Source organism: Sebastes fasciatus, chromosome 14 (assembly GCF_043250625.1).
Source record: "Sebastes fasciatus isolate fSebFas1 chromosome 14, fSebFas1.pri, whole genome shotgun sequence".
NCBI classification, from domain to species: Eukaryota; Metazoa; Chordata; class Actinopteri; order Perciformes; family Sebastidae; genus Sebastes; species Sebastes fasciatus.
Window position 1 is genome coordinate 12609127 of NC_133808.1, and position 14359 is coordinate 12623485.

At 39.6% G+C, this 14359-nt stretch overlaps 1 protein-coding gene and 1 long non-coding RNA gene across 2 annotated transcripts in view; both read left to right on the forward strand.

The window, feature by feature from the left end:
- On the forward strand, nucleotides 1-5340 carry tmem182a (transmembrane protein 182a). The gene is made up of 5 exons (XM_074658880.1): nucleotides 1-353; nucleotides 2716-2923; nucleotides 3792-3890; nucleotides 3967-4104; nucleotides 5006-5340. The coding sequence occupies exons 1-5, from the start codon at nucleotides 195-197 to the stop codon at nucleotides 5227-5229; spliced, it is 828 nt and encodes a 275-aa protein (XP_074514981.1). The 5' UTR covers nucleotides 1-194; the 3' UTR covers nucleotides 5230-5340.
- Nucleotides 5341-8238: 2898 nt separating this feature from the next.
- Nucleotides 8239-14359, forward strand: part of LOC141782472 (uncharacterized) — a 37279-nt gene continuing 31158 nt past the window's right edge. Inside the window, exon 1 of the long non-coding RNA XR_012597122.1 lies at nucleotides 8239-8470. This is a non-coding gene — a long non-coding RNA (uncharacterized LOC141782472). The remainder of the gene's footprint in view (nucleotides 8471-14359) is intronic.

Below are 14359 nucleotides of genomic sequence, written 5' to 3' on the forward strand. Positions count from 1 at the left end.
AACTTGTCCTCCCATAACACAGACAGAGGGACAGGAGAGCAACAACATAAACCAGTTGGAACACACCAGTGGATGTACTGTACAAGGAGGGACTGTTTCTGCCTCTGCTTGTCACATGCGCTCACTGTAGTTGGAGGGGAAAGTCAGACTGAGCCTGGGCATCCAGTAGCCGAGTGGCTGGCAAATCCAGGACCATGAAGCTTAGCGTGGCGTTGTTTTTTGCAGGGCTCTTCGGGGCGTTGGCAGCTGTGTTCACCCTACTCTCGTTTGGAACTGATTACTGGCTGCTGGCCTCGGAGAGTTGCCAGCCGAACCCTGCTGGATCTGTTGGCCCGGGTGGTGTGACCTTAGAGGTGGGTGTTGGACTTCAAAACAGCAGCAGATCAAGGAGGAAAATCAGTTATCATTTCTTGTCTTAAATATTAGTTATCATTTGTAACCCCAGAAACTAAAATTGTTTAGTATTTAAGCTTTAAATTGTGTATTGTGAAGCTGCACTCCATACTAAAACATATATGATCTAATGGTAGATCTTTAAACTAGAGACAAAGTCACTTCTTCTATTTCAGCAACTGTGATCAGTTGCTCCAATCATTCTGTCAGTAGAGGAACTTCAGGGTGGAGAGGCATCCCTGTAGGACCTCTTCATGTAATCAGACACCGTCTGATGTAATGTGTGTGCAGCTGCAGTGATTAAAACATAGCTTGTGTCCCTCTGATAGAGATACAAATACCAGTAGTCCCATATGGTACTGTATTAGATATCACCGACTAGAACATACCTAGGTTTTCATAGTAGGCACTGAAACTGAAATTGAGACATGATATCACCACGGTAAAACCAAAGTGGTAGCATGTAGTGTGTTGTAGTTGTAATCGTACCATTTATTAAGTGATTTCCCCTTACATTATGTTGGTCCAATATTTTTTGAGGCCCGGAGTGCTAAAACTATTCAATATTTCACAATAAAAAAAGGAATTAATGGAAGTATGTCAGAAAAAATAACCATCATTTTGTGTAAAAGAAATATGTTTGCGATTCACTTCAATCCGTTTAATCGTCTTGTGACCCCTCAGGTTCCTGACCCCATAGTTTGGGGTCCTTGTTCAACAAAACTGATTTCAAAATAAAACACACTCTGATTAGATTAACCTAGACTGATGAAAGTTGAAGGTCTAACTTCATCACAGCAGGCAATTTAGGATTTTTCCTCACGTGCAAATATAGTGACCCCCCAGTGATGAGCGTTTCCTGAATGGGAACACCTTTGACCTAGACGCTCGCTCGGCACCGAACCAAACGGGCGTGAGGTTAGAGGTGCTTGCTCAGCTCAACCCTTGACCTGACTAAAGCAGCTGCTCTGTGCTACTGTGGGAATACACTGTACACCTGCCTCAAATGATCTTGTGACAGCGCTCAGGCTTACTTACATCAGAACATAACATGGAGTTCATCCATAGTTATGCATTTACAAACCCTATCCTGCAGACTTTTGAAAGTCAGAATGTATTTAAGTGAGAGTTGGTAATCTTCTTCAAAAACACTTTTGTTATATTTGTTGAAATTCTCATGACAGTACAGCCCGATCAATAAATCAAATGTTTTGACAAAAAGAAGAAGTAAAAATGAGGGTATCTGTGGCTGTTGCAAGACAGGGCCATGATACTGGGCATCCTGGCTCACTGGAATGGCTGTGACACTAAATAGAACAGGACCCTAATTCATTTTTATCAATTACACCTGTGTTTACCCTGCTATGACATGTCAAAATGCCTACCTGTCTGTGCACTCATTGCGCGTCACCGGAGTCTTCCACAAGCTGTTAGCTTGACAGCTGTGAGTACTAACAATAGAGTGCTCCAGGGATGACGTATTTTTGTAGGCCAACCAGGAAGTTAGCATTGCCCTGGGTTCCCTTGACAAAAAGTCAATGGGATTTGTCCATTGGGTTTTGGATGATTGCAGAAAATAATGTCCGTGGCAAACAAACATTTATGATACTTACACATTTTGTTCAGCAAGATAATCTCTACAAATGAACACCACTTTTTTGATGTTTGAAGTGTAAATGCAATCAGCAGAAGTAAAAAGCTTAGGCTATAAATGAACTACACCACGGTCGCATCGGCGTGAGTATGCACAACGAGGCTGTAAAGGCAGACGAGTCGGTGTGATGACGTTTAGTAGTCTCATTTAGCCACTTGTTGGCAACCGCTTTATTAACGACACATAAAGGCTTCAAAATTCACGAGTAGAGTATTTATTGATGCATTTTATGTGGAACAAAACTTTGAAATATCTTCAGCTTGTGTTAACCACAGACCTTATTTCAGGCATCTAACTAAAAACTCATTGACTTCCAGACGAGGGAACCGGGAGTACTAAAATGCTAACTCATTTCTGGGTTTTAGGACTCATTCCTGTAACTCTCTATAGCCATGTTTGTTGTTTATGTTCATAATAATAATTTTGGGGGAGTGGCTTTGGAGGGAGGCCTGAAGGGACGGACTGTCAGTGTTGCCGACTTGGCGACTTTAGTGACTTTTGGAGCTAGAGCCGCTAGGTACTTTCACTGGAAAAGAGCTGCTAACACTGGGCTGGGCTTCACGGTTGAATCATTTTTAAAATCTAGTGTACTCTTGCTAGTTTCTCAGCATTACCAGCCCTAGCTTTAAGTAATAAATCATTATTCTATCTCTCACTCCTTCTTTCAGCGTGGAGATGTGGTGATGCAGGAGGGCACTGGTAATATCACTGGTAATATCACTAGTGACGTGGTGGTGCAGGAGGGCACTGGTGATGTCACTAGTGGCGTGATGGTGCAGGAGGGCTATGTCACTCTATACCATGAGGGTTTCTTCTGGAGGTGTTCGTTTGGAGGCAACGTGGGTGATGACGACCTGATGTGGAAGCTCTGGTTCAGTAAGTGACACATGGATGATGTTATTCCATTAGTTAACCCTTGTGTTTTGTTGCCTTTGGTTTAATTTGCTCATTGTTTCCACTGTTTTATATCTAAGACTGATGAGAATAATTGCAAAATCAACTTTAAATATATATACTGTATATATATAATTATTAATTATTTTCTTCTGACCTTATCAAAACCCAATATGAAGAAATAAGATATATGTATCGAAATGGTGTGCAACAAACTGTGCTTGCACATGTGATTAAGGCAGAGTAAGGAAATGACCATAGATCATTATTATTGTATTATTTTGAAACATTTTGTTTTATGAGTTATATGGGATATGCATGAACAAATATATGCAGTGCAGGAAACCTCTCTCCTCCAGCGTAATGCTTCCCCAGAGTCACACAGCATCACTATGCAGAATAAATATCATTTTTTGATCTGCTGCTATTCTGTCTATAAAGCTTGTATGACATCATAATGGTAGAAACCCTCTCATGTGACTGTTTTAGAGGCCGCGCCATGTGATGTTATTCTGGTCATTTGTCAGGTGATTGTCCGTCGTCTATTTTCTGATTGGGACTTTGAATGGTGAGTCATTGTCAGAAACAGCCTCCGGCACGGAAAGGACCTTGTGAGGGTCTGTGGAATTTCACATGGTGGAAGAGAAGAGAGAAGAGAGTAGGAAAGATCATTAAAACATGAAAAAGCAGAGAATAATCATAACTTCTTGACACTCTGTTGTAAAACTGAGTTAATTCCAATCCACTAGAGTATGTATATAAATGATATCCTTTAATTGCCAACTGTTTGTTTACTTGTAAGATTAAGTCTAATTTATGTTCTGTGTTGTTTTATTCTTTCTCTCTCCAGCAAATCAGCCTCACTCCAAAGTGTGCATGCACGCCTACCTCTTCCCATTCCCTATTTCTCATCAGACCCACAATGCCACAGAGTATGATTCGGCCATAAGTAAGTGTCTGTTTATTTATTTAGATTGTCCTCTTTGTACAGATTGAGATTGAGATTGAACCTGTTTGTTGTCCAGTCTACAGAGGCTTCTGGAGCATCTTTATGCTCATCGGCGTGGCAGCTGTAGTGCTCGGGGGGTTCTTCATCATCTGTGCTGCTCCGTTCGCCAGCCATCGCTTGTATAAAGCAGGGGGTGGCCTCTTCCTGGCATCTGGTGAGGTTTTGCAGTGGTTAAATCCAATAGCGGAAAGTAGTTATCTCCCATTTTATGCTACTTTTTTACTTTTAGCAAGTTCCCAGTAACTTTTCAAATTAAGATTTTACATTAAAAACATATAATGGGTTTATCAAATACAATCCGTTGCACAGTTAAATATTAAACCAGTGGTTTCTTATCCAGTTTTGCTCGTGACCCTTTACAAAACAGCAGTGTCTGCTTGGTTGGGGCCCTTTGTCACATTTCAAATTTATGAAAAGAAACATTTCCCCTCTAGACTTCTTTAATTCAAATAATAGTTTGAGGCCCAAAGAAGTAAAACAATCCAATATTTCATAGAAAAGCAAAAATTTGACAGTATTCCAAAACATGGCTTCACATTTGTGTGGCAGAAGAACTTCATCTCATGACCCCTCAGATTTATCTTGTGACCATTTGGAGGGGGCGAGACCTCTAGGTTGGAAACCTCGTGGACTAACCTCCCTAACTGTGTATAAAGTAGCTAAAACTAGCCAAACCTCAACCAGGAACAGTAACTCTGCTCAGCCATTGATGCAAAAGTATTAACAACCTTATAATGTCAAATATAATGATATATCACTCATAGGGGCCATGTTTCTGCAGAACGAGTACTTTTGATACTTTCATAATATTTAGCTGATAATATTTGTGTACTTTTACGTAAGTATCATTTTCAGGACTTTTACTTGTAATGGCATAATTTTATATTGTTGTGTCTGTACTCTTACATACATAAAGGATCTGAGTACTTCTCCCACCACTGGTTAAATATTTATTTCTATCCCCTGTTTTGGATCCATTGGTTTATATAAAAAGTGTGAGTTTCAGTCATCATCAATCATCATCTCTTTGCCTCTGCTGCCCTTCTCTGCACCAGGTCTCTTCCTGCTGTGTGTGGTGGTGATGTACGTACTGTGGTTGCAGGTGTTGGGTGTGGTGGATGCCTACGTAGACCACCAGCGCTCTACGATGTGTCCAGGCTTCCAGCTGTCCCTCAGCTATGGTCTGTCCTTCATGTTTGCCCCCATCGGCATCTTCTTCTGCCTCCTGGCCGGCCTTCTTTTCCTCCTCATTGGCCGATCCATCCAGATCCATTGCTAATGATTTCAACCAGCAGCAGGTTAAAGGAAGAGTGGGCGCTGTGCAGTGTTTTTTTTCTAACCACCAGACCTTTGACATTTTCCCCATTTTGTCTACCAAGTAAAAGCAGGACTCTGTAGATACTATATGGAAGCTCTGTGGTATAAATGATCTGATGGTCTTGAACCCTTTGTTCCAGGATAAAAACATTGCAACCATTGTCGAGTTCAGAAACGGCATCATAATCACTCCAGCTTCAACGTTACAGTACACACAGTTCTGTGCTATTCTCAACAAGCCTGATCACTGACAGTATAAATACCTGTGGTACATAACACTTTAGTTAAAATCTCGCAGGTTGATGGTTGTGAAGGTTATGAGTGTATGTTCATGACATTCAAAAATCAAATGTTGATCAGGAAAAGTGTTGTCAGTTGAAGCATTTCTTTCTTGGCTTAAGATTATGCTGAAGAGGTACAAAAAAAGACTGTTCCCTGGTTGAACAAGTTAATCTAATATATATTTTGCTTTGTATAGTGTTTAAAAAAATAAAAAATAACCTAAAAAAACTGCAGAGTGAACAGCTTATACAGTAAGTTGACATGATATTTTTTTATATTCTGTATATACAGTAATGGGAGTCAGTGTTGTCGTAAAGAACACCTGGCCTGCAGCTTTTTCTGCAGTTCATTTAAAGGGTAAGGATGATGATATTCTACATTTTTGTTATTGTCAACAAATCCTATGAAAAGACCAAAACCAAGCCCATTAATTTATACTGAAGAAGTAATATTTAAAAACAAATCACAAATATAAAAAAGTTCCTAAAGCAGCTGGGCAATGTAGTTTTTAGAAAACAGGAGTAAATAGTGCATGTGTTTGGGGTTAGTTTTAGCTGCAGACTGATACACATTTCATATTCTGGTGAGCATTTACTACAGCAGGACAGCGTATGTGTATCAACTCAGTATTAGTCTCGCATAGCCAGACCTATCTGCTCAGCAAAGTGTCAGCGCTAAAGACAATTCTGGCTCCCCTGTGTTTTGGGTCCCATCCATCGCCCTGACCTCCACCCCATGGAGTTATACGCTGTCTTACAATACATCACCTCACTTCCGCTTTTGCTCCTGTCATAATCACTACGGTTGATATGTGATATTGGGCTATAACAGTGTGGCTCATTGAAGGATATGGAGCTTTATGGCACAGACATAAGATTTGTTGATAGGGTCAATTTATTCTTGGTTTTGGTCGTCTTTTGACCTGAGAAAAATTGTAGAATATAACCAGACTTATCCTGTAATATAATAAAATATTAATATTTTGCTTCATTTTTTTGCCTTTTCTGCAACATTACTTTATTATTTCTGTATATAGCCTGAAACTGCGCTGTTATTTTTTAATAATTATTATTATTTTATTTTTTTACTGTTTGACCAGTTTCTTGGCTCAACACAGTTTATTCTTTATAAAGTTTATAAATGGAGCTTGAAGCATGATTTATTATTTTTTGTTGAGTTCATGTAACTGTTTTATGTTTATGTTGTTGAGTTTTTGTCATCCGGTTCTTCTATGATGTTAAGTGTGTTGTGAGATTGTGACATATTACGTCATATCTGTCTAAACAAATGTTTTTTTCTCTGTTATCTGTGTGCCAATAAAATGACAAGGCGAAGGCAAGCTTTGATCTCTAAAAATAATCATTTTGTTATCTAACTATATAAAGCAAGGAATCTCTGTCTGTCTGTATGTAGCCAGGCTATGTGGGTATGCCCTTCGCATATCTCGGGAACAGCTCATTCAATCTACTGCACACTTAGTGGGTGTGTTGCTGGGGACCCAAGGATGTGCTTTGCCAAATTTGGTGCAACTTGGACAGACGTTACATTCAATATTAATAGAGTGGTGCAGGGATGACGTATTTTTGTGGACCTACCCGGAAGTTACTGGTTCCCTCAACAAAAAGCCAATGGGATTTTTTTCCATTGGATTTTGGATTATTGCAGAAAATAAACTCTGTGGCAAACAAACATTTATGATACTTACATGTTTTGTTCCGTAAAGTAATCTCCACAAATGAACAATACTTTGATCATTTTTGAAGTGTGAATGCAATCGGCAGAAACGAAAAGCTCACGTTAGGCTAAAAAATAACTACACCACAGTTGCGTGAGCGCGAGTATACAACAAGGCTGTAAAGGCGGACGCGTCGGCGTGATGACGTTTGTAGTCTCATTTAGCCACATATAAAAGCTTTAAAATTCAGGAGTGGCCTATTTACTGACATATTTTATATCGTAGAACAAACGTTAAAATCTCTTAAACTCGAGTTAACCACAGACCTTATTTCTGACATCTAAGTAAAAACCGATTCAAACTGACTCAAAGAACGTATTGCTAAGAAGTGAAAGTCAATTGTTTGTTCCATTGCAACATCAGCACTCAGCAGCCAAGGCCTATGGAAAGGAGCCTGGGTCACGCATCATATCTCCGGGGGTAGAACACATGCGCAGTAAAATCTTGTTTGCACTCGCCGAAATTGAGCCAATCGCAACGCACGACCGCAGCTTAAGTTACACTGCGCATGTGTTATACCCCATACCCCAAGACCCATGTCCGCCCGTGACCCAGCCTCCTTGCCAAAGGCCTTGCCAGCAAAGCTGCACTTCTGCCATTTTGGACTGAATCTGATGCCCGTAAAACATCCGCCTACAAAGTCCCATACAAAACCCAAATCATTTCTGATCTGTTGTCATATTCTACCGAAATGGCCTGTGATGAACAATAAAATATTATAAATATAATAAGCGTTTCAGTCCAAAATGGCGGCAGTGGCTGTTGTCTAAAAAACACTGGAGTTTCGTCTGTTTCTAACATCTATTATAACTGACTTCCAGATGAGGGAACCGGAAGTGGAAACAATGCCAACTCATTTCTGGGGTTTAGGATTCATTCTCCTGCAACACTAATAAACAATAGAATAAACAAGCGAACAGTGCTGCCCACCCCTCCAGTCCAGCTGGGGGCGGTAATACACCTCTAAGATGGTTTGCACACTGCCAATAAACATGAAGTTTAAGGAGGAAGAAGATGAAGATGAAGATGACGACCAACGACGACGCAATCAGCACTAGCAGCTGAGTTTCAGGTGCTCTGCAGACCAGACTAGTCGAGCATGTCGTCTGTGACTGGCCTTTACAGACTGCGGCTCTGCAGTTCACTGTTGCTGCTGGATACTAGAGTGTATTTCACCGGTGTGACTGTGAGTAAACTAGATTTTATGTTTCCCCCTGACTGTATTTCCCCAGTGAAAGACTTGATACTAACTTTAATACATAAATAACATTACCTCCGCTAACTAAGTCCATGCTTTTGTCCAGGGGTCAGCAACCTTTACTATTAAAAGAGCCATTTTAGTCAAAATAAAAATAAAAAATCTGTCTGGAGCCACAAAACATTTGAGCATTGTGATGAAGGTAACAGTTTATAGTCTAAGTATATAGAATATAAGTCTAATGCAGTGAGGGCCAAAGTGCAAATGTACTACGGAGTATTAGGGTCCAGTAAGGGAAACAACATCTTAGATTTACAGAATAAAGACGTAATATAACGAGATTAAAGTCATAACTTTACGTGAAAAAAGTCGTAATATTATCGAGAATAAAGTCATAACTTTACGGGAAAAAAAGTCGTAATATTACGAGAATAAAGTCATAACTTTACGTGAAAAAAGTCGTAATATTATCGAGAATAAAGTCATAACTTTATGGGAATAAAGTCATAACTTTACGTGAAAAAAGTCGTAATATTACGAGAATAAAGTCATAACTTTACGGGAATAAAGTCATAACTTTACGGGAATAAAGTCATAACTTTACGATAAAAAAGTCGTAATATTACGAGAATAAAGTCATAACTTTACGGGAATAAAGTCATAACTTTACGATAAAAAAGTCGTAATATTACGAGAATAAAGTCATAACTTTACGAGAAAAAAAAGTTGTAATATTACCAGATAAAAATCATAATATTCAGAGAAAAAAAGTCGTAATATTACGAGAATAAAGTCTGAATATTTCGAGAAAAAAGTCGTTATGTTACGAGAATAAAGTCACAACTTAAAAAAAGCAAATAACACGTAAAATTACTATTTTATAATATTATGACTTTATTCTCGTAATCTCAGATTTATTTTTTTTCCTCAATGTGGCGCTAATACTCAGTCGTACCGTTGTATCATAGACCTATAACAATGATAAATAGAAATGAAAATGTAAACAAAAAACAGTTATTCATTTCCACTAAATTTTTTAAAAAATCCACAGGGAGCCACTGGAGAGGAGCTAAAGAGCTGCATGTGGTTCCGGATCCGCAGGTCACTGACCCCTGATCTAGGCAGTGGTTATGTCAAAGCGAGCGACTAATACGACTATTTGGAAATTACCTACGCTAAGTGTCGCTATTTCACAGTGTATTTCTGACCTCGAATAACAGTGAGACCTGCTCACTGTTATTCGAGGAGTGTTTTTCAGGGGCGGATTTAGTGATTTTGGGGCCTTAAGGGCAAACACCGTCTCGCTTTACTTTTCACCCTCACTAACTGGGAATATTGGTATTGGCAGTGGTAGAAGAAGGACTGAAAAATGTTTCTAAATTAAAACTTTTAATACCGCACAGTAATAGTCCTGCATTCAAATGCTTACTTAAAGTGAAGAGTGAAAGAGAGGTATTATCAGCACAATGTACTTAAAGGTACTTAATGTCTGTTCAAGGTGGTGGTGAACATTCAATTGTGAGATGATGCTGGATAATTTAATGAATAATAATGCATCCTATTTATATATTGTCATGTTTTGTGAGTCAAATCTGAATCTGCAACGTAACCAGTAACATTTCTCTGTCAGGTAAATGTAGTAGTACAATGTTTTCCTCTGAAATAGAAGTACACAGTACGTAGTATACAGTTGTGTTGCATATTGTGTACATGCGTTGGGGACCTTAAAGTTATTCAGGGTACAATGAGTTAGAATAGTAACATAATTAAACATTTTTTCATATCTTAACATCATAATAAATGTAGCTGTTCAGGCCCAGGTAGCCTATGTTGCCAAACTGTAACAGTCTGCTCCTTGTTTCAAAACGCACACTTTTTCTTTTTACTATTAGTACGTACTTCAGCTGCCTTTACAAAGTACATACTGTTGCATGCAGTATACATACAAATGGGACGTACCACTTTGACATAACATTGCGCCTTGAACTTTGACCCTCTAGTTCAGAGGATTGTGGGTCAGAATAGCCAGAAAAGCATGCTGGCTTGCATACTGCAAAATTCAACCGGATGTAGTAAGACATCCTGGTATTTTTGGCACACGACATACTATGTATTGGGTCATACTAAATCTTTTTTCTGGCATACTAAATAGTATGATGGGTTTTGTAACGCCTGTGTATTTCACCACTGTTTCTTGCACAGTGGTTGCGACTTGGGTGTGTGATGCAACTGTGTCACGGCAGGTGTATTGCTCAGAACCCAAGGAAGCGCAGCGTTGAGTGTGAAGTTGTTTGGATGAGCGACAACACCTCAGGCCAAGCTTTCAGCACTGCACTAGTTGTAACAAAGTCAAAGAAATGTGAGAGGATGTGCGCTCTTGAGTCCAGGCTTCAGGTGCGTTTAGCCAAAATCAACAGTCCCATTTCACAGAAAAATTGCCTGCGCACTGACAAAAAAGTAGAAGAGCCTCTTAAGATGCAAAATAATCAATTTATTCCATGTGCAAAAGGTGACAATGTGAAATAATGTGACAATTTACAGACCGTGTAATTCTAGAGACACAATATGTTGTCAGACTAACAGCTTTGACCAATCAGGGGGACACCTTTTACACATGGCATAAATTGATTCTTGCAGGCAATTTCCCAATGAAAAGGGATAATTGTAACAAAGGTCTGCAAAAATACTAAACCTTCAACTAAAACACCACAAGAGGGCACTGCTGTCTCACTTGATTTACACATCAACCTACACCCTGAGAGGCGGAAATCCTATTTTGCTTATCTGGAGTCTATGTGGAGTGTATGTGGCGTTATGCATTTAATCACAGCTTCAGAGGTAGGATGTGTAGATGAAAGAATTCACACCTTGGCTGACAGACGGATGGTAATTTCACTCATGAATGGAGCATTTGATCAGGATCTGAATGGACTCCTGTGTCGATTCTCATGCGTCTGTATCAACTCTGAGCCTTTTCGAGCTTTATAATATGCTTATCATACATAGGGAAATGCATCTGCGGTTTGCCTCAGAATGCAGGAGGGAGCGAACACAATGTAAGGCATTGATTACTTTGTGAGATTGACTATACCTTTACAGAAGACAGATTCACACTTCCAAATTCCTGGAATTTCAAATTTCTGTCCGCACTCTCAAAGAGAGAAGCGCCATCAAACTTCAGCTCAGCCGTATGAGAAGTTGCGCCGAGGTGAATCACTGCAGGTCACATGACGAGGCCACAGAGGTTGGCAGATACTAATATATTGTGAGATAAGATCACAGGATTTGTCCTGTGTCAGGTTGGAGTGGCCCTTTCATCCAAGTCTCCCTGAGGAAAGAGATGTCTTATCTGGTGGACTTCCTGGTTTAAATGAAATCATAATAAGATAAAAAAAAATATTTAATCATTTCTCAATCCATATCCAAGTGAGAGTGAGAGAGAGAGAGAGAGAGAGAGAGAGAGAGAGAGAGAGAGAGGTTTAATGCAGGTGTGGCGCAGGCTGCCTCCAGAAGAAGCCGGGCCTTGCAGTCAGTAATGTCATCAGACTCCCAGCTGAATTCAGCACTGTTCTGCATGATTGCCCATGATAATTGTGTGTTGATAGGGAGCGCCCGAGATGGAGTATAATTTCCACTGAGAGATTCCTAAACAAATACCTGTGCTCAGCAGAGGGATGGAGTGCAGCAGGAGGTGGGGAGGAGAATAGCGGATGAGGGGAGATAGAGGATGAGAGGGTAACACTTCCAGAGGAGGAAGAGGAGGAGGAGAAGGAGGAGGAGGAGGAGGGGGACAGGAAGCAGCGGTCCCACTGCAGGTCCTTGTAGTCTGTTCATAATGCAACCAAAACAAGCTCATGCAAGAACTTACAAAAAATAAGAAGGAAATCTCTGCACCTTTATAGATAGACTAAAAAAGATTGTTCAGACAGCAATAAATGCTATAATAATAAAAGTGACATGTGTGAAGACCATCTGGGAATAGAATAAAATAGAACAGAACAAAACAGAACAGACAATAACACAACACAACCTATGAGTTTACAGTAAAACTAAACAACTAATATTAACATTTATTTGTGTTGCACTTTTCAAACCAAAGACCCCCTTTACACCTGGCATTAAAATGCGTCTCGTATCCAGATTGTATCTCGATTAGGGCTGTCAATCTATTAAAATATTTAATTACGATTAATCGCATGATTGTCCATAGTTAATAATTAATCGCAAATTAATCGCACATTTTTTATCTGTTCAAAATGTACCTTAAAGGTGAGATTTGTCAAGTATTTAATACTCTTATCAACATGGGAGTGGGCAAATATGCTGCTTCAAGAAAATGTATGTACTGTATTTATTCATTATATGTCAACAATGACAAATATTTCCAGAAACCCTCACAGGTACTGCGTTAGCATACAAAATATGCTCAAATCATAACATGGCAAACTGCAGCCCAACAGGCAACAACAGCTGTCAGTGTGTCAGTGTGCTGACTTGACTATGACTTGCCCCAAACTGCATGTGATTGTCATAAAGTGGGCATGTCTTTAAAGGGGAGACTCGTTATTACCCATAGAACCCATTTTCATTCACATATCTTGAGGTCAGAGGTCAAGGGACCCCTTTGAAAATGGACATGACAGTTTTTCCTTGACAAAAATTAGTGCAAGTTTATCTGACCTCCTTCCCGACAAGCTAGTATGACATAGTTGGTACCAATGGATTAGTTTTTCTATTATGAATGGATAGTTGTTTTTTTATAGTTTCAAATGATATCAGTATGTTCACTAAACAGAGCCCGCTACAACCTCCGAAAGATCGATTGCATTAATGTGTTAAAGATATTAGTGGCGTTAAAATGATTTTGCATAACGTATTATTATTGCATTTTCTTTGACAGCCTTAATCTAGATATGATTTAACCTGATTACATTTCCACCTGGTATCAACATGTGCCTCAGTGTCCACAGTTAGATCCGATTGCTCTGTCTGAAAGGGCTGAGAGGAAGCCTCTGGAAGCTGCACTACGCACAGGCTTGCAGCCGATCACTGCTGGAGAGGCGGTGTGTAATGCGTGGACACATCAGCCTCAAAACGCCGCCGTTTAGGGGAGAGGACCCGCAAACATGACTTTGAGGTAGACTCGCACACACAGAGGGACGAGGAGTCCTGAGGATCACTAAGAACACGCTGTAGGTTGAACCCTGCAGCTTCGAATATTCACCGTTGATTCCTACCAAAGCTCCGGAGCCCAAAAAGTGGTACTCAGGACAGACGTATTTCTGCCCACGTATTTTTTGTAGGTGGATTGAAAACACATTTGCATTTACACTTGTGTTCAATGTGGTCACAATGCGTCCCCGACCACCTCTGGAGATGGTTTGGCCAATCGGATCACAAAGCGTCCCACATTTACACCTTCACTTTTCATGTGGTCAAGCACTATCTGATTTCAATTCCTTCACCCAAAACACATTTTAATGCAAGATGTAAAGGGGCTAAAAGTTACACGGAAATAGTGCTTCATGTAAAAACAGAAAGAAAACATGCTGAAACGATGCAATAACAAAAATGACTGTATTTTGACAATACAAATAAGAAGTTAAAGATTCCCTCCAGACATGTTTTAAGACACAACAAATACTTTTCAATAATAATTGGTGTCTAATATGTTTTTTCTACAAAAAAGTTCAATTACCCCCATTCAAAACATCCAGAATCTATGAATATGCAAATATTGTTCATTTCAAAAGTCTAGCTGTTGGACACAAAATATCTTCTACTTCACTGAAAAGTCCATTCTCAGGATATGTGAGCTGGAGGTTCAAGTTTCCACATCACACTTGTATAAGTTGCATATTGAACCACGATTGGTTT